The following is a 21,124-nucleotide window of genomic DNA, read 5'->3' as shown; positions in this document are numbered from 1 at the left end:
TGCAATTAGGGATGGGTAATTAATGCTGGCCTAGCTAGCAATGCCCACCATCTCATGATGAAATTTTAAAAAATACAATGGCTATTCAGAAGGAAAAAGTTGGAAGGAAATGTTAAATTTGTATCTAAAATGAGGTAATTAATCTAACTCAGCAGCATCCATTCTTAAACTTAATTCAGCTTAACGGCACTCAGCACCTTTTAGAAATTGAATGTGTGCATTTATTAACATGATCACCATGTGATTTTATAGTTGGAATTTTAATCATCACTATTTACACCCCTTTACTAAACCTCATGAGTTTAGATTGGCAACATTCCAAATATCCATGCAATGCCTCACATAATGGAAACTATAATCATGATTAAGTCCAAGCGGCCTGTCTAACAATTAGAACAGTGAAATGCTGAAATGAAAGAGGGGTACACAGTAGAACGTAGATTTATTCTCAACACTGTTGTAGTACCTCCAGCACTGAAGGTGTAAAGTAGTAATATCTTCCCCCTTGCCTGTTATTCTATTTATCCATAAACAAAGCATCTCAACATATAATAGATGGATTTCAACTAACCTTAGTAGACAGAGAGACTCAAGGAAGATTAATGTATTTTTAAGCAGCATGCAGATCTAGATCCTGGAACTATTTAAAAGATCCGTTAACATTATGAAATAGGGTAAATTGATTTATTTTGAAGATTATATTGTGGGCTGTATTATCTAGAATGTTGTCGATTGTCTCAACCGCTGTGCCAGATATTGTCATTGCTCTCAAAATAATATTTTGTTGGAAAGACCTTGTCACAGAGATGGAGATGGAAATGGAAGAATATTTTTAAAACACAAGTTACAGAGCATCAGCCAGACCAGGACAATGTTTAAGGACTAGCTACATAATAAAGAATTAATAGTGTGGTAGAGATATGCATGAGTGCTCTCTTCAATCATTTGCTTTAAGGCACATACACCTAATTTGACAATTTAGAAAATTTACCTCCTTATCAGAACTGGAAACATATGTACTATGGGGAAACAATATCCACTGAAATTGTTGGTTTGTGACTGATTTGGTTAATTACTATAAATTTATTTAAAGTGCATGACTCATACTGTTTTGTCATTACAGGTGTGGAGATATGATTTTGGCCATCAATGGAAAGAGTACGTCAGGAATTAGTCATCCATGTCTAGTGAAGATGCTCAAGGAAGCGAGAGGAAAGGTTATACTCACCGTGGTGTCCTGGCCTGGCAGCCACCTATAGATTAGGTTATACCAACTTGTCATGAAAAGAACTACATAAAAGGCTACTAATTCAGCATAGAAGCAATAACACTGAAATGGCTTTATATATCTCTGATAAGTTATAAAGCTTACTTTGCATTTTCTGAAGTTTCTTTGATATTTAAATTATATATTCTGAAAAAAAGTCTTAGTTTAAGCACTCATAGGCGTTGGATATTTAAAATTGATTAAGGAACTCAAATGCATCTTGTTCATCCAATTTTAATCGAGTTGAAACGGGATTGAAATATACACAAGTTTTGGTGAATGGATTTTCTTAAACTGATACTTCAAATGTTATAGCAAACTTTCAGTAAAATCAGATGTCAATGACTAATAATGAGTATGTTTCTTAACTACAAAAAAACGTTGAAAGAATAGCTTGAGTAAATCGTACCACATCTTAATTAACTTTTTTGAAATATCTGAAGTACCTGTGCTGCAAATATGGTGGCCATAATCAACTTGTACTTTCAGGAAACAAGTTCAGATATTCATTGATGCTTATTTAGTACTGACTCCTCAGTTGAACAGAACAGGTGCAATACATACATTAAGTCAGAGAGATTTCAGATACATACTGAACTAATGGAGGTAAAAGAAGTGTGCCCAAAAACAGGAAATGCAATACCTTTATATTTACTTAATCAGCTTGCATGAAATAAAAAAAATTACTATTATGGGTGGATACAGACCCCACACAAATATGTCTGGAGAAAATAAGAATCCAGCAAGGACAAATAACAAGTATACTTAATGACTGGTACTGTAAAATAGAAGTGTCCCGTGTAGAATCTTCAGGAATACTAAGTCTCCTATTTACAGTTGTTAAAAGTACAATGACCAGCTTTTAAACAAAAAAAACAAATTTTATTAATCTTCAATAAACTAATACAAGCATTGTAATTATGTTTTAATAACATAGTAGATGCTAAAAAGCACCAACACTTCAACAGTCCTTTGAAATAATTATGAATTTCTGACTTCTGCAGAAATTCTATTTAGTAGATCACCATTACCTGAACGAATTTCAAGCATTTCCAATATTTTCCATTCCAATCTCAGCATTATAACCAATAGGTAAGAAAACAGAGATTTAATTACTGCCAGCAGCCTCACTGGGCTCTGGTTCCTGGGAAATTTCTTCACTGGCTTCTTTATCTTCCTTGCTTCGTTTAGATTTCTTGTGTTTGTGTCGTTTATGGCCATCCACCTCTTCACTATCATGGCGCCGTCTGCTGCTGCTATGGAAGAGCAATTGTTACTGTCACTGGTCTGTTATAAGCAACATCTATTTCCCAAATCACTTTTCACAGATCAGAATCTCTACAAGATGTTAGGATAGCTTTTCAAATCCACAGATTTCAGATTACAGACAACAAAAAAATTTAGAACTGGACGTGTGGAACATGGTTCAAACTAAGTAACTGATTGAAAATGTTCCTGACTTGCAGCTTGAATTTGTATTTTATTCACAGGTTTACAAGCAATTAGAAAATCCTGTCATATTGCCTACAATTTTCTCAGACATACTACACAACTTTGGGGAATTAATCAATGTAGTGGAGTATAAGTGGCCTTTTGATGGGGGAACCTGGATTCAAATTTAGCTTTAGCAAACAGTTGAAAGGCACTCTTGCTGCTTAAATTCATCTTCATTGCACTGAGCTTGGGCACTCTGTGATCTAATTCTTCTTGAAAATCCATCAACCATGTAGAATTAATTTTGAAAAACTACCACTTTATTAATTAGTTTTGGTAGGAAATGAAGAAATGGTGCAATTTTATAGTTGTGTGCTTTAGCAAGGCTCGACTCAGCCAAGATGTTTGGTTCCGACAAACATATGAACCTACAAAAAGAAACAATTAGGAGCAGAAGTAGGCCATTTGGTCCCTCTAGCCTATTCCTCCATTGAACAAGCTGTTTGAGGCCACAAACCAATGCCACATTCCCATTTACCCCAAAAACCTTAGGTTCCCCTAACAGTCAAAAATCTTCCTCTTCCTTAAAAACATCAACTCACCCTGCTATCTGGGGTAAAAGAATTTCCAAAGATTCATGACTCTCAGAAAATACTTTTCTCAATCTCAGTTTCAAAACTGTATTCCCCCAGTCTGTCTCTCCCACAAGGGTAAACATCCTTTCAGCATCCACCCTGTCAAGTGCTCTCAAGATCTTGTAGGTCTCAATAAGATCATCTCCCATTCATTTAATCTCCAATAGATACAGCCTAACCTGTCCAACATTTCCTCAATGTAATCCCTATCCTAGATAGCAATCAAGTAAATCTTCCCCAAATTGCTTTCAATAAATCTGCACCCTTTTTTCAAAAAAGGAATATAAACTGTGAATATGGCTTAACCAATGCTCTGTACAAGTGTAGCAAAACATCTATATTCTAATATTCCATAATATGCTAATTCTATTCTTCCAGCCAAAGTGGACAAGCTCACATTTTCCTCTTATATTTCATCTACCAAATTTCCTCTGATGACCTAACGTATCTATATCTACCCTTTGCAGACTTTAGATCCTGTTCATACTGATCTTTCTTACCTATCTTTGCATCAAATAGCAAATTTAGTAACATATATTTGGTTTCTTATCCAAGTCATTTATATCCAAGATATAAATGGGGGGGGGGGCAGGGGCATTTATTGGGGCAAAATATAATTGGGGTGGCACGGTGGCTGGCAATGCAGCCTCACAGCACCAGGGACCCAGGTTCAATTCCAGCTTCAGGTGACTGTCTGTGTCGAGTTTGCACATTCTCCCTGCGTCTGCGTGGCTTTCCTGCGGGTGCTCCGGTTTCCTGCCACAGTCCAAAGATGTGTAGGTCAGGTGAATTAGCCATGCTAAATTGCCCAGAGTGTTAGGTGCATTAGTCAAAGGGAAATGGATCGGAGTTTGTTACTCTTCAGAGGGTCAGCGTGGACTTGTTGGGCCAAATGGCCTATTTCCACACTGTAGGGAATCTAATTTAATAAGTTGTAAGTGGTGGAGGCCCAAAGACTGATCCCTGGCACTCCACATATTACATCATTCCAATCTAAAAACTAACCTGTGCTTCCTTTAAGCCAATTAATCCTTTCTACACATCCTCTTAATTTACTCCTTAAGATCATGAACACTTGCGTAGTAACCTCTGATGTGACACCACCTTGAATACCTTCAAGAAATAAGGGCAATATAACTATGGGTTCCTCTTTGTGTATGCTACTTGTAACTTTCTCAAACAACTCCAACAAATTAGTCAAACATACCTTCCCTTTCCCAAAACTGTGCTAGCTCTGCATTAAGATTTTCTAAGTGCTTTGCTATAACATCATTACTAATAGATTCTAGCATTTTTGCATAACACATTTTAGAAAGCATAAAACTACAAGGTAGCTAAACTGTTTCCATCCTTTCTTGAATGGGGGAGTAACATTTGCCTTGTACCAATCTGGTGGTGCATTTCTGGAATTTGAAAAATTAAAACCAATGCACATACACTCTCAGTAGCCCCCTCTTCTGATTCTCTGAATTGTTTTAATTCTAACAATTTTCTTCGTGTCTTTCCCTAGTAACGGTCATTAAAATAAGTTCATTTTCACCTTCTGGTATTGTGACTGGTTTAACAATCCTTCAAGTGGGAAGGGTTCAGCTTTGTCACCAACATCCCTCGCCTTTATCAGCACAAAAATAATGGTAGGCCAGATGTGAATCTGTATTTTAGCATCATTGTTGCTGTTTCATCCCTTGATGCATCATAACACAGGTGGTGTAAAAGGAGTATGGCTTCATTTTAAAGAAAATAAAAATATACGTAGCTTTACTAGAAACAATAAATTCTGTCACCTTCGGGAAGATTTGTGTCTCCCTTCTTCTTTGTCCCGGTGTCGGCGCTCTTTATGCCGATCCTCTTTATCCCTGCTGACCTTGTCCCGATGATGGTAATCACGATCATAGCTTTTATCAGATGAATAATCTCTGTGCCTATATCGACCTTCATCACTGTGGGTGGAGAGGAATGAACAAAGATTAAAATCTTGATATAATTACAATGATGACAAGATTCTTCCTCTTAAATATATTAGATGTACCTCCCTATTCATCGAACATTATACAAATGTCCCTGTTGAAGTATCTTCAGATTTCTATCAAACATATTTACTATTCATTCCACAACTGGCTAAATTACATCTCTACTTTTATTGTGCAGAAATACTTTGTTTATTTCTATTCATCAAAATTTGCACAGACAGGAAAGACCATCAGTGAAGGGTTAGATTCAAAGTTTGCAAAAGACATGAAACTCGGAAGAATTATAAACTGAGGTCAACAGTGTAAAACTCGGAAAGGACATTGACAAGTTGGTGGAGTGGATGGAAAAGTGACAGATGAGGTCTAAGCAGAGAAGTGTGAGGCTACACACTTAGATTGGAAGAACATGGAGATAATATATGTGGTACCTTTCTAAAGGGGGTGCAGGAGCAGAGGGATGAGTGTATATGTACACAGATTATTGAAGATGGCAGGATAGCTGGACAGCATACAGTATCCTCAGTTTTATTAATGAAGGCACAGTGCACAATACCAAGGGGGTGATGTTGAACTTGTTTCAGACCCTTGCTACAGAGTAGATAGGTCAGTAAAAGGAACAAGAATAGATTTAAAGTGATGTACAAAGGTAATAAGGGTGAGGTAAGAAAACATTTCCACACAGCAAATGGTTAGGGATTGGAATGCACTGCTTGGAAACGTGGTAAAAACTGATTCGGTAGATGCATTCGAGAGAGAATTGGATGATTATTTGGAGAAAAAGTGTGCAAGAATTTGGGGATAAAGCAGAAGACTGGCACTAAGTAATGATGATTGTTTTACAAGCTGGTACAGGTACAGTGATCTAAATGGACGTTTTCTGCATCATAACAATTCTGTGATTCACAATTCAGGCTTTTAGGAGGACCAAAAATTATTTTCTGATGTGATAAATCATTTCAGGTGGATTAAGCTATTCTTGAGAGTAATTCAAACAACTATTTGTAGTAGAGTTAATGGGAAATAACAAAAGATAAGAAAGTCACACATTGTGTGTTACATTGGAAGAAAACATCCACCTTTGTAAAATTTCACCAACTCGTCATAACCACTCTTTAAATTACCAAGCAATTTAGATCCAGTCCATTAAACCCATTTGTAACTTCACAATTTTTGTTAAAGAGAGAAAAATCTGTTGGGCTGCACCTTGTGCCTTTTTCCTAAAAGCAAAAGGTACGAGGTCTTCTCTAAAACTTATTTTTGGGTTACCTTAAGTCCTTTTCATCATTTAATGTACGATAATTTGGTGATTCAAAACTAAGTTACTGAAGCCAATAGAGAAACAAAATGAAGCACATTTCCACTACATGCCTAACAGTACTACTGCACTGCTACCAATAACAAAAACATAAATACAATGAACAAAAGGAATAAATGATAAAGCCTGAATTTCAGATAGGCAAGCAACATTTTGAAAGCAATAAATGCATTTTAAAAAAAATTTAAAATAACAATGAAATATAGCGTTCCCTAGAGTCCTGATGGGCAACTCTGGTCAAAGTGCTTCAATTCCAGAAACAGTCCAGAGACTATGATTCATAGAAAGTAAAACATGTTTCAGACATCAAGAATGTTGAGTGTTTGAAGGAAACAAACTTGTAAGAGTCAGCTCTTACATGTGGCGGAGAGCATTCACAAGCATGTAAAGCTGCCAGAAAGCTTGAAGAATGCCAGAAGTAGTAAACAGCATTGACACTCAATGAAAAGGCATATTCTCACAATTAGCAAAATTGAAGCCTACATACATTTCCTATTAGAAATGCTTTGGCTAAAATGTAGTCATTAATTCATTTATCAAACAGTAGATCATCACTGCTGAAAGGAAACCAATAATTTACTGATTATGGAACATCTTAATGCTGGCAACAGAACAACATTTCAACTTTCTCTGGAGGAATATAAACTCACTTAGTATGGTTTTACAAAGTAGGCAGAAGAAAATATTTAAATCATTCACAGGGACAGCAAATCTCAGAACACAATGTCAAATTATAATAGTCTAAGTTTAGTTTAAAAAAAAAATTTTTTAAAACCTAAATGGTCTCAGGCTATTATCATTCCTGATTTAATATGCATAATGAAGGAAGATTAGAGATTGTGAACCATATAACCTATTCTATATGCATCTACTTACAATAAATGGTAATGGAAGAATTCTGGTCAAAAATATTTTGTGGATAGATTACTTTCATGTCATGACCTAAACAAACTGTTTTTTGATGTCAGAGATTTTCAAAAACCACTATTTTTGCAGTCAGAAGTAAAGCAAAATATGTGGAAGCTGGAAATCTGAGGGGAAAGATTTAAAAGAGACCTAAGAGGCAACTTTTTCCACGCAGATGGTGGTGCTTGTATGGAACGAGCTGCCAGAGGAAATGCTGGAGGCTGGTACAATTATAACATTTAAAAGGCATCTGGCTGGGTACATGAATAGGAAGGGTTTAGAGGAATATGGGTCAAATACTGGTAAATGGGACTAGATTTATTTAGGATATCTGGTCAGCATGGACGAGTTGGACCGAAGGATCTGTTTCTGTGCTGCACATCTCTATGACCATCTCAGAGATGCAAAGACACAAACAAGAGAGAGGTAAAAGCTGAAGTGAACACAAGTTAAAAGTAAGCAGGAAGAGAGAAGCAAAGTTTTATTTCTGTCTTGTATTGACGAGTAGCAATTTGCAATTGCTTTTTTCACCGACAGTGATAGTACACTCAAAAGTTTGAGAACCTTTTTGTTTTACAAGTGTACTTTTTGTTCAGTTGACTGGTATCAGGCAAGGTCCCCTGTGAAACTACAAGGACCTCCTCTCAACCACTAACTACACAAATTAAAGGACAGACCATTCCTATCCAAAAGTTAACAGCTGATAAATTTCAGAAACTGTAAACACAGTACCACCAGTTGCAGAGAGGTTCAAGCAACTGTCATTCTCCATGGTAACATGGGTTTGTGCTAAAGATTTAAGGATGAGGAAGCAATGGGAGACTGCTGAGCTAACCTTCTGTGACTATAAGATGGAAATGCTAACTGGACAATGTGGTAGCATGATACCACTTTGGAGCTTTACCACTTCTGTAATCTAAAAAGACACAAGTTTATTAATTGTCTTAATAATCCATTGAAGTACATAAAGGTAAAGGTAAAGTCACCATAGTACCCAGAGGAACACAGGACTGTTGTCTCAGTAGAAAGAGATGACTGGTGATGGTTTAACCTGAAGGCCGCCGTGTGTTAGGCAAGACTTAAGATTGAGAAGATGACCTCATGGTGACCTCAGTCAATATAGGAATTGAATGTGCGCTGTTGGTGTCATTCTGCAACACAAACCTGCTGTCCAGAACTAACCAACGTACAACTGCACTGAAGCAACTTACTATATGACATATAAAATAAATATATTGCACATATCGAAACATAGGTTTGTACCTACCCTTACTTTCACCTATTTCAAATGGATTTTCAGAATACAAATAGTAAACTTACCTTTTTAGATTACAGAACAGGGAAACTACTGCTCAGAAGTGTTTGCAGCAGTACTTACTCTGACACAGTTGCTTAAGATGCAAATAACTTTCCAAAATTGCAATATGTTTAAATAATACTAGTGATATTTTCAGCCTAACTCATGTTCTTCTTACTTTTGTTTAACCTTTTCATCCTTTTCCAAATCTTTTCTCAATTTATTTACATGTATGTCAACAAGATGTTTTCCTTGCTTCCCACTATGGTTTCTGAAGCTGTCATCAAGGATTTAATCAGTATCTTGATCAAGTTACCACTCCTTGGTTTGGACCTGGGTGACAGACACTAGTTAGTGTCAGAGTTCAGCACCAATGCAATGGTATAAACTGCCCTTTCCAATGTGACGGTATCAGCTCTACCTTCAGTGAGAGGGATACATTTTCATTTAAACTCAATTCTCTCAGTTTAGAATTTTTATTTAATGTCTTAACATTCTGCAAGGCAATTAGGGATAAGCAAGAAAATGTTGGCCCAGCTTGTGACACCCAATTCCTATAGACAAATAAAAAAGTTAACTGGCTAAGACATGGCTATATATATAGTAATTTCTGTGAGATGCAACTTGGTGACTGACAGCAGTTTGAAAATGATTGAGCAATTTGACTTTGAGAATTTCTCTTATCACTTATGCATCATGAGCTCTGGAATACCCCAGTGACCTATCCTTTGGCCTCTATTTCTTACCTACACGCTGTCCTTCCATAATAACACCTGAAGCTGTGTCAGGGTACACATTAAGATAGACAACACAAAGTTCTTCTCATTACCTCCAGTATCAAATTTGTCATGCTCTTTATCAATGAGCAGAAATTTGCTCCAACTAAATGATGGGAAGAACAAAGCAATTAACTTCAATACCAACCACAACATCTAGCCACCGACACTAGACTGTTTGCACCCTGGTACCCTATAATGTATTCATTCCATCACCCAGGTGCCTATATTCAAGACTGTAGCATCGCCTGTGTTCATTCCCGTTCACTTTCCTGCTGCTGAAATTTTGTTCATAGTTCTGCTTCCCTTACCAGCCTTGCAAACTTACATCTAGAAACTTGAGACCGTTGAGTTGCAAAACTGTCAGCAGAGCTTCTCAGGAAAAACTTAAATGTGGAGAGAAAGCACCAGAAACCTTTCAGGTCCAGTGATCCTTCTTCAGAACTTCTCTGGACCTTAAATGTTAATTCTGCTTTCTCTCCGCACATGTTGCCAGACCTGCTGAGTTTTTCCAGCAATTTCTGTTATTTCTCATTTCCAGCATTTGCAGTTTTTTTTAAGCAGAGGTTTTTCAGTGTTATTCACCCAACACTCATGTGCTTGCTGATCTACATTGGTTTCAAATCAGGCAATGCCTCAATTTTAAAATGTTTATTCTGGTTTTTAAATGCTTCATGGCCACAAATCATGTGACATCTGTAACCGCCATTAGTATTACAACCCTCAGATCTCTGCACTCGTTCTTCTGGCCACTGCACCTCAGACAATTTTCTTCCGCGATGGTTTCACCATTCAAGATATCAAAGGGTATGGTATAGGGATAAAGCAGGAATGGGGTACGGAGTTGAATGATCAGCCACGATCATGCTGAATGGTGAAGAAGGCTTGATGGGCTGAATGGTCTACTCCTGATCCTATTTTCCTTGTTTCGATGAGCCTGGAATAAACTACACAACTCCTTCTCCTCCTTTGAGACACTCGTTAAAATCAAGTTTTAGTGACCTGTTTGAATATCCCTTCTTGTTACTCATTACCAAACTGTGTTTGTAAATTACTCCCATGAAATGCTTTGAATGGTTTAATATAAAAAGTGCTATATAATTATAGATTATGATGTTGACTTTTTTGTGACTTTATAATACCTGTGGGGAGACTATTGTGGCAAAATAACCAAATTTACTGAATGCTTCCTCTGGAACAAATTACAAGCAAGAACAAAAGCAGAAATTGAAAAACGTTCTGAAAGAGGGTCACTGGACCCAAAATGTTAACTCTGATTTCTATCCTCTGCCAGACCTGCTGAGATTTTACAGCAATTTCCATCTTTGTTTCAGCTTTCCAGCATCCACAGTTCTTCTGGTTTTAAAAAAGGATTAACAGCAAGATTTCACTTTGTGTAACTTCTTTAATACAATCAGAACCAGTGCATAAAAGAATGAACAACAAATGGATGATGATTCAAACAGAATCAATAAATTTCCCATTAAATAGAATCATAGAGACGTATAGCACGGAAACAGACCCTTTTGGTCCAACTCGTCCATGCCGACCAAATATCCTAACCTAATCTCGTCCCATTTGCCAGCACTTGGCCCATATCCCTCTAAACCCTTTCTATTCACATACCCATCCAGATGACTTTTAAATGTTGTATTTGTACCAGCCTCCACCACTTCCTCTGGCAGCTCTTTCCATGTATGCACGACCCTCTGCATGAAAACGTTTCCCCTTAAGTCCCTTTTAAATTTGCCTGTCTCACACTAAACCTATGCTCTCTAGTTCTGGACTCCCCCACTCCAGGGAAAAGACCTCGTCTATTTGTCCTATCCATGCCCCCCATGATTTTATAAACCTCGATAACGTCACCTCTCAGCCTCCGATGGTCCAGGAAAACACCCCCAGCCTATTCAGCTCAAATCCTCCAACTCTGGCAACATCCTTGTTAATCCAAAAGATATGTCACACAAATGTCACACTTCTATGAGACGTCTCTCCTTTTCAACTGATAAACAACAACACCCCAGTTGTTGGTTTGGCAGCTCTTCAACAACTATTCGCAGAGCTTTCTAGGTTTTAGACCTCATTCAGTCAGTTTGCGCATGGCCATCAAGAGCACCTATCTCATTCTGTCAAACAGAAAAACTGACCCCTTCCCGAGTATAATTGCATCTTGTCAAAAGAATGCAGTGTGTTCCCTTTCTTCCTACCTGTTTTCTTTTTGCGGGTGTGTGTGTGGGCCTTAACAGTCTAGCTATTATAGCACTTATCAGTATGCAACCACACGATGCCCAGATCTTAACTTTCTACATATTGGTACTGCTTCCAAATCAAAGTTCACAAGGTTAAATGGATCAGTATTTCTTACTATAAAAAAAATTATAATTGTTGAAAACTCAAATATTCAAAAAAATTACAGATTCCATAGATCTTTTAAAAACGATAAAATTTTCTTTATTGTATTGCTTCTGGGTTAAAAGCCATCACACCACCCACCTCTACATTTTCGCAAATCAGAAACTGTAAGTGAGGTTCATAGAGGTGTCACGGACCTGGTGGCTGCATAGTCGATGAGAGACTGGCATTGACTCGTCCATGAATGCCAAACAATATTGAATGCTATCCAGGCAAATAAGTAGCTAGTGGCAGGCCTCTCCTGTGATCAAGGACAAAGAGAAGGCAGAAATCTTGCCGACTTATAACTGCTAACCAATCATTGGCTAGTGGCTCATTTGAATAGCAGCAGCACTGTGAAGGCTTTGGCTGCAACAATATCTAACAAGGTGCAGGATTGGTGGCCCATCCAAGCAATGGTCAGTTAAAGAAGGAAACATTCTGATGGGATGGGAAGAGTTGTCAGAGGTATTAGAAGCTGGGGTAGCTGGGTGGTTCTTAGCAGCCTTTGCTTTCAAACATCCTTCTTATCAGAAATTAAGTGGAACATGGGACCCCACCTCCATGAGACACCATAAGCAAGCTGCACAATTTTACCTGCTGGGCATGCTGATAGATTTGTCAATCACAGGGTCGATTCCAGCTGCAGGCTAACACTCATTAAGGGCTCACTGTCCTCAGGTGGCAGGATGACAACAAGTCCAATCATGGCCTTCCTATCACTAACTCAATTCTGATAGAACTGGGGAGGCAGCAGGGTTCAGGCACTGTGCCATCCCACTTTATTAAATACCCAACCCACTGCTAAACTTGCCATGAGTGGAGCTTGAGTATTCGAACCCATGAAACCAGTAGCTATTCTCTATAAAACATATTGAATATTTTGCAAATGTGAGACTCTGAAATGCTGTGTTATTTTGACAATATAGTATACTCAACTCTTTAGCCCTGCATAGTTTTTAAAGAGTTATACTAAACTGCAAGGCCATTTAGAACATAGAACATAGAAGAATACAGCGCAGTACAGGCCCTTTGGCCCTCGATGTTGCGCCGATCCAAGCCCACCTAACCTATACTAACCCACTATCCTCCATATACCTATCCAATGCCCGCTTAAATGCCCATAAAGAGGGAGAGTCCACCACTGCTACTGGCAGGGCATTCCATGAACTTACGACTCGCTGAGTGAAGAACCTACTCCTAACTTCAGTCCTATATCTACCCCCCCTTAATTTAAAGCTATTTTACAGTAAGAAGGCTGTGTCAGATTAGATTTGAGCTGAAAATGTGTTGCTGGAAAAGCGCAGCAAGTCAGGCAGCATCCAGGGAACAGGAGAATCGACGTTTCGGGCATAAGCCCTTCTTCAGGAATCAAAGGGATCTCCAGCATCTGCAGACCTCACTTTCTCCTCAGATTAGATTAGATTTGTTGCAGGAAAAACAGTCCTGTTAACAGTCAGATAAAAATGTTGCAACGGTTCAGCTCACCTGGTGCTGCAACCCCAGGCAAAAATTGCTCTTTGAGGTGAAGGGCGAAAAGACACAAAAGTGGGAACAACTTCTAGTCGTGGATGAATTGTGTTTGCCAAAGCAATTATATTCTTCTCAACTCATTACATCTTCATGTAGGGGTTGACAATACATTCTGTTCTTCACCAGGACCTTTGAAGTCCAAACTTTAGGCACAATATATACAAGGTACCCAGACCGCACTTCACTCTCTGCAATGCAGGAGTGATTCTGCTCATTACCCTCTCACACACCGGCATGCAAGAGACTATGGTAAATCTATCTTCATGCCTTAGAGATGCCTTGCTAGAGGTTCTCCTGGAGGATGCTCAATAAAGGAGGCAAGTTCTTTTTCCTGACTGAAGGCAAATGAGACACAGGTTGCTATGGTAGTCATATCAGCTCAAGAGAACCTGGCTTCAGTGCTGCAGAAGGATTAATGATCTGCTGTGTTCTGCAGGATTACTACTGTCTGTTTAATGTTGCCATACTTCTATGGAGTGAGAGACAGTAGCACTGTAAAGCTGCTACTGCAGAGGATAGTCAAACAGGCTGTTAAATACCTCAGGTCAGTCATTTCAGTACAGTTACCAATGTAGCACTATCAGGATCACAGTGCTGCTGCTACTCATATCTGCAAAGGTTTACATTTAAAACATAACCTACCTACAACACTCAGCAGCTCATGCACTGATCAGGCAGTAATATATGAGACATATATATCATATAGTTTGTCAAAGACTTGGATGGAACAAGAACACAAATACAAATTTGTCTTTTGAGTAATCAGAGTGCAGTCCCATTTGCCTGGCCCTGTCAGGTTTACGTCAGCCTATATGGCTGCCTTGCTTGGACAGGTGTATTCACCCAGTCAGGCTCCAGTCCTCACATTAAGTATTTAACAACAAACAAAATTATATAAGACAGATTATTCATGAACTGATCAACATGGATTTTGCTCCAAAACCATCAACATTTACAAAAGGAAATGCTTGAGTTGTTGGCTTATAGAATCTCTACAGTGTGGAAGTAGGCCCTTCAGCCCAACAAGCCCACAATGATCCTCCAAAGAGTAACATACCCAAACCCATTCCCCTACCCTATTACTCTACTTTTAACCCTGATTAATTTACACATCCCTGAATACTATGCGCAATTTAGAATGGCCAATTCACCTAACCTGCACATAGAGTCATAGAGATGTACAGCATGGAAACAGACCCTTTGGTCCAACCTGTCCATGCCGACCAGATATCTCAACCCAATCTAGTCCCACCTGCCAGCACCCGACTCATCCCTCCAAACCTTTCCTGTACATATACACATCCAAATGCCTCTTAAGTGTTGCAATTGTACCAGCCTCCACCACTTCCTTTGGCAGCTCATTCCATACACGTACCATCCTCTGTGTGAAAAAGTTGCCCTTTAGGTCTCTTTTATATTTTTCTCCTCTCATCCTACACCCTCTAGTTCTGGACTCCCCCATCCTAGGGAAAAGACTTTGTCTATTTATCCTATCCATGCCCCTCATGATTTTATAAACGTCTATAAGGTCACCCCTCAGCATCCGATGCTCCAGGGAAAACAGGTGAAAGTGAGGACTGCAGATGCTGGAGATCAGATTCCTGATGAAGGGCTTTTGCCTGAAATGTCGATTTTCCTGCTCTTCGAATGCTGTCTGACCTGCTGTGCTTTTCCAGCACCACTCTCATCTTGACTCCAGGGAAAACAGCCCTAGCCTATTCAACTTCTCCCTATAGCTCAAATCCTCCAACCATGGCAACATCCTTCTACATCTTTTCTGAACACTTTCAAGTTTCACAACATCTTTCCGATAGGAAGGAGACCAGAATTGCACGCAATATTCCAACAGTGGCCTAACCAATGTCCTGTACATGACCTCCCAACTCCTGTACGCAATACTCTGACCAATAAAGGAAAGCATAACAAACGCCTTTTTCACTATCCTATCTACATGCGACTCGACTTTCAAGGAGCTATGAACCTGCACTCCCAGATCTCTTTGTTCAGCAACATTCCCTAGGACCTTACCATTAAGTGTATAAGTCCTGCTAAGATTTGCTTTCCCAAACTGCAGCACCTCACATTTATCTAAATTAAACTCCATCTGACACTTCTCAGCCCATTGGCCCATCTGATCAAGATCCCGTTGTAATCTGAGGTAACCTTCTTCGCTGTCCACTACACCTCCAATTTTGGTGTCATCTGCAAACTTTGTAACTATACCTCTTACGCTCGCATCCAAATCATTTATATAAATGAAGAATAGTGGTGGACCCAGTACTGATCCTTTTGGCACCCCACTGGTCACAGGCCTCCAGTCTGAAAAACAACTGTTCTCCACCACCCTCTGCCTTCTACCTTTGAGCCAGTTCTGTATCCAAATGGCGAGTTCTCCCTATATTCCATGAGATCTAAACTTGCTAACCAGTCTCCCTTGTCGAACACCTTACTGAAGTCCATATGGATCATACCAGGCAACATCCTGGTAAACCTCCTCTGCACCCGTTCCAGTGCCTCCACATCCTTCCTATAGTATGGCGACCAAAACTGCACACAATACTCCAGATGCGGCCGCACCAGAGTCTTATACAACTGCAACTTGATCTCAGGACTCCGGAACTCAATTCCTCTACCAATAAAAGCCAGTACGCCATATGCCTTCTTCACCGCACTATTTACCTGGGTGGCAACTTTCAAAGATTTGTATACATGGACACCAAGATCCCTCTGCTCATCCACACTACCAAGTATCCGACCGTTAGCCCAGTACCCCATCTTTTTATTACTCTTACCAAAGTGAATCACCTCACACTTAGCTACATTGAACTCCATTTGCCACCTTTCTGCCCAGGTCTGCAGCTTATCTATATCCCGCTGTAACCTACCACATCCTTCCTCACTGTCTACAACTCCTCCGACTTTTGTATCATCCGCAAACTTGCTCACCCAACCTTCTAACCCCTCCTCCAGGTCATTTATAAAAATGACAAACAGCAATGGTCCCAAAACAGATCCTTGCGGAACACCGCTAGTGACGGCACTCCAAGATGAACCTTTGCCATCAACTACTACCCTCTGTCTTCTTCCAGCCAGCCAACTCCTAATCCAAACCTCCAACTCACCCTCAATGCCATACCTCCGTATTTTTTGCAGTAGTCTACCATGGGGAACCTTATCAAACGCCTTACTAAAATCCACATACACCACATCTACTGCTTTCCCCTCGTCCACCTCCTTAGTCACCTTCTCAAAGAATTCAACAAAGTTTGTGAGGCACGACCTGCCCTTCACAAAACCATGCTGACTATCCTTGATCACATTATTCCTATCCAGATGTTCATAAATCCTATCCCTTACAATTCTCTCTAAGATTTTGCCCACAACAGAAGTGAGACTCACCGGCCTATAGTTACCAGGGTTATCCCTACTCCCCTTCTTGAACAAGGGAACCACATTTGTTAGCCTCCAATCTTCTGGCACTACTCCTGTAGACAACGAGGACATAAAAATCAAGGCCAATGGCTCTGCAATCTCCTCCCTTGCTTCCCAGAGAATCCTAGGATAAATGCCATCAGGCCCAGGGGACTTATCTATTTTCACCCTTTCCAGAATTTCCAACACCTCTTCTCTACATACCTCAAAGCCATCCATTCTACTTAATTGTGACTCAGTACTCACATTGACAACAATGTCCTGTTCCTGATTGAATACTGACGAAAAGTATTCATTCAGTGTCTCCCCAATCTCTTCAGCCTCCACACGCAACTTCCCACTACTATCCTTGACTGGACCTATTCCTACCCTAGTCATTCTTTTATTCCTGACATACCTATAGAAAGCCTTAGGGTTTTCCCTAATCCTACCAACTAAGGACCTTTCATGTCCCCTCCTTGCTGCTCTTAGCTCTCTCTTCAGGTCCTTCCTGGCTACCTTATAACTCTCAATCGCCCCAATTGAACCTTCACGCCTCATCTTTACATAGGCCGCCCTCTTCCATTTAACAAGGGATTCCAATTCCTTATTAAACCACGGCTCCCTCACACGACCCTTTCCTCCCTGCCTGACGGGCACATACTTATCAAGGACACTCAATAGTTGCTCCTTGAACAAGCTCCACATATCAATTACACCCTTGCCTTGAAGCTTACTTTTCCAGGCCACACATCCTAAGTCATGCCTCACAACATCATAATTTCCCTGCCCCCATCTATAACTCTTGCCCTGTAGTGCACACTTATCCCTCTCCATCACTAGAGTAAAAGTCACCGAATTGTGGTCACTGTCCCCAAAGTGCTCACCTACCTCTAATTCTAACACCTGGCCTGGTTCATTACCCAGAACCAAATCCAGTATGGCCTCACCTCTTGTTGGCCTATCTACATATTGTGTCAGGAAACCCTCTTGCACACATTGGACAAACCATGAGGAAAGGCTGAGGCACTTGGGGTTGTTTTCATTGGAGAAAAGAAGATTTAGGGGTGACTTGATAAGATGTATAAGATGATTAGGGGTTTAGATAGGGTCGACAGTGAGAATTTTTTTCCACGTATGGAGTCAGCTATTACAAGGGGGCATAGCTTTAAATTAAGGGGGGGTAGGTATAGGACAGATGTTAGGGGTAGGTTCTTTACTCAGCGAGTCGTGAGTTCATGGAATGCCCTGCCAGTAGCAGTGGTGGACTCTCCCTCATTATGGGCATTTAAGCGGGCATTGGATAGGCATATGGAGGATAGTGGGCTAGTGTAGGTTAGGTGGGCTTAGATCGGCGCAACATCGAGGGCCGAAGGGCCTGTACTGCGCTGTATTCTTCTATGTTCTATGTTCATATCAACCGCTCTGCCCTCATCAATCCTCTTTGTTACTTTTTCAAAAAAAAGTCAATCAAATTTGTGAGACATGATTTCCCATGCATGAAGCCATGTTGACTATCCTGAATCAGTCCTTGCCTTTCCAAATACATGTACATCCTGTCCCTCAGGATTCCCTCCAACAATTTGCCCACCATTGACGTCAGGCTCACTGGTCTATAGTTCCCTGGCTTGTCCTTACCACCTTTCTTAAATAATGGCATTACGTTAGACAATCTCCAGTCTTCCAGCATCACACCTGTGACTATCAATGATACAAATATCTCAGCAAAGGGCCCACAGAGTTCTAGGGTACACCTGATCAGGTCCTGGGGATTTATCCACTTCTATGCGTTTCAAGACATCCAGCACTTCCTCCTCTGTAATATGGACATTTTTCAAGATGTCACCATTTATTTCCCTACACTCTATATCTTCCATGTCCATGATATGCAAAGTAATGAATGCTAAACAAGATTCCAATGGAAGAAGTCAGGAAATCTGATTTTCCCGAATATTTCTGAGAATGTAACTGCAAAACTTGAACTCTCAATTGGGAAACTGAAGTTTTGCTTGTGCCCAATTAAGTTCCCCTGTTCACCGTTCTAAAAGCTCGAAGTAGGCCTGGAAGATTCTGATCCCTCATTCATGCTTTCATTATTTCCAGACTCTATTCATACATGTCCATGCACCTCTGGACCCATTAGGAATTGCAGTCAAGCAATGTCTTGATATAAACTTCTCATACTGGTCTTCAAATCACTCCGAAGCTCTGTAATTTCCTCAAACTGTACCCTTTCCACCGCATGTGTACTCCTGAGTTTTGATTTCTTGTGAACTCCAATTTTACGAGCTTCATCACTGGTTGGCATGTCTTCAACTGCCTAGGGCCCAAACTCTGCCATACCCTCCCTTTGCCTCTCTATCTCCCTTTTCTCCTTCAAAACCTTTTTGATCAAGATTTTGGTCATTAATCTTATGTACCTCAGTGTCATATTAGATTTTTAGTGCCCTGTGAAGTGTTTAAAAATGTTCATTACATTAAAGGTGTTATATAAATATAAGCTGTTTTGATGATGAACCGCAGTGATTTTGCTGCCAATCAATAATGAAAAGTAATTTCAATAAAGTACTAAAATATTGTGGTGGAGAAAATTAAGTACACGCAGTCCTTGTTATCCGTGGGGGTTAGGGGTATGGACTTCCTGTAAATAATAAAAATATTCAAAACCACTCCGGTGTACCAAAGAGAACTGTGCAATGTTTTTTGGGACAGGGCAAGACAGGGAAACAGAGAGAAAAAAGGCATAGGGGGCTGACCTTGCAAATACCCTGATCGTCAGGTAGAAACTCAGCACATAATAAATGTAACTAAAAAGATCTCACCTTCATCTTGGAATTAATTACATTGAATGCATACTAGATTACAGACAATAGCTTTTTTTAAAAAAAGCAATATTTTGAGAAATATTTAGAAAACACTCACCGGTTTTCTTAGCTGGAATATCAATATACTGTGAGGACAATTGTCTTAGTATCTCTTAACTCTGCTAACGGTGTTGAACATGCAGGAACAGTCAGAATTGGGAGACTCTCTTCGTTGCAAACTGTGTAATAGGAAGTTTACCTTGTACATTCAGTTATGCTTTCACAAACAATACACAAAGAAATATGTTATGTGCAACACTGATTCTATTTCTCAGCATTTCTCGGTTGCAAAACACAATTTTGACAGAACTGTCTGAAGGGATAATTGGGGCTGCTTTTGTGATCCATTAACTTGAAGCACCAACAGCCACACAGAACAGGACTGCATTACAACATTTAGTCTTCTTGCTGCAATGTTGGAGAATGAAGCAAAGTTCAAACCTTATTGTGCCTCAGAAATAAGACATCAATGTCTATGAGAAGCCCTCAACTCTCACTGTACAACTATTTTCTCACCTACCCCTCTCTGTCCCCCATTGTGTCTTGCTACAATCTCAAAAAGCCAGTACTGTGAAAGGAGCAGGGTGCACGCACAAGGCAACAAAGTCCAAAATTTTAACAGGTCAAAGTGAAGTCGAAGTTCCTGGGAATATTCTCGATGGATGCATCTGTTCTGACAGCAGCTCAATGTGGGCTCTGAATTAACCTCTTCCAAAAAACAACTAAGTCTGCCGTCTTCGCAGCTTGCAAACAGGCCATTTGCAGCTCAGTGCTATGAATCAGTCACATTACATACCTTCAGCCCATATGCATGGTATTAAAGTGTACATATCAGTCAGGACCACAATGCACCTCCACCATTCACACTTCCATTGCCTATAGGCAGAAAATTTCAAACGGTACATACTCCATCTAAATGCTGTCTCTACCTTCATTAATGAGAAAGCACTGGGGTATGGAGTGATTCACAGAAAACTTTAATCTTTCACATTGAAATAAATGATATGTGGTATAATTAATTTGAACTCATTATAAGTGTTATAATTTATATACGAAAATGTAGCATCTGGACCCATCAACTCTGAATTTCTGCTTCCAGTTTAAAGGTAATATCCCTTTTTCTCCAGAGAACCTGACCCCTCTCAGTTAACGGGAGCACTTACCACACTAGATGCCACCTCAGCCCAAAGAACAGTGTTTCCTTGCTCGTATCTCCTTAATACCAATTCCAATTGTATTTACTGCCTAACATTCACTTTACACATAATCAAGCTCTATGATATAGCTCAAAGGGAAAATCATAGTTTGGTACAAGATCAGTAATT

General features: G+C 39.7%; 2 protein-coding genes across 12 annotated transcripts in view; one reads left to right on the top strand and one right to left on the bottom strand.

Annotated features, from left to right (window-relative positions):
* lnx1 (ligand of numb-protein X 1) overlaps positions 1 to 1,333 on the top strand; it is a 217,848-nt gene extending 216,515 nt beyond the window's left edge. For all 6 annotated transcript variants that reach the window (XM_043690856.2, XM_043690849.2, XM_087988144.1 and 3 more), the window contains one exon: positions 1,124 to 1,333. In XM_043690856.2, the coding sequence (XP_043546791.2) occupies positions 1,124 to 1,259 (136 nt within the window). In that variant the 3' untranslated portion in view covers positions 1,260 to 1,333. The remainder of the gene's footprint in view (positions 1 to 1,123) is intronic.
* Positions 1,334 to 1,485: 152 nt separating this feature from the next.
* The window catches only part of fip1l1a (FIP1 like 1a (S. cerevisiae)), a 120,031-nt gene continuing 100,392 nt past the window's right edge, over positions 1,486 to 21,124 (bottom strand). For 5 of the 6 annotated variants that reach the window (XM_043690917.2, XM_043690936.2, XM_043690953.2 and 2 more), the window contains 2 exons: positions 5,121 to 5,276; positions 1,486 to 2,523 (listed from right to left, as the gene is read on the bottom strand). In XM_043690917.2, coding sequence (XP_043546852.2) covers positions 2,376 to 2,523; positions 5,121 to 5,276 — 304 coding nt within the window. In that variant the 3' untranslated portion in view covers positions 1,486 to 2,375. The remainder of the gene's footprint in view (positions 2,524 to 5,120; positions 5,277 to 21,124) is intronic. The other variant, XM_043690926.2, reaches the window with a different exon arrangement.

The sequence above is a fragment of the Chiloscyllium plagiosum genome, unplaced genomic scaffold, assembly GCF_037043375.1.
Source record: "Chiloscyllium plagiosum isolate Xiang-an unplaced genomic scaffold, Cpla_swu_hap1 HiC_scaffold_1, whole genome shotgun sequence".
Lineage (NCBI taxonomy): Eukaryota > Metazoa > Chordata > Chondrichthyes > Orectolobiformes > Hemiscylliidae > Chiloscyllium > Chiloscyllium plagiosum.
This window is presented reverse-complemented; position numbering and strand designations above follow the sequence as displayed.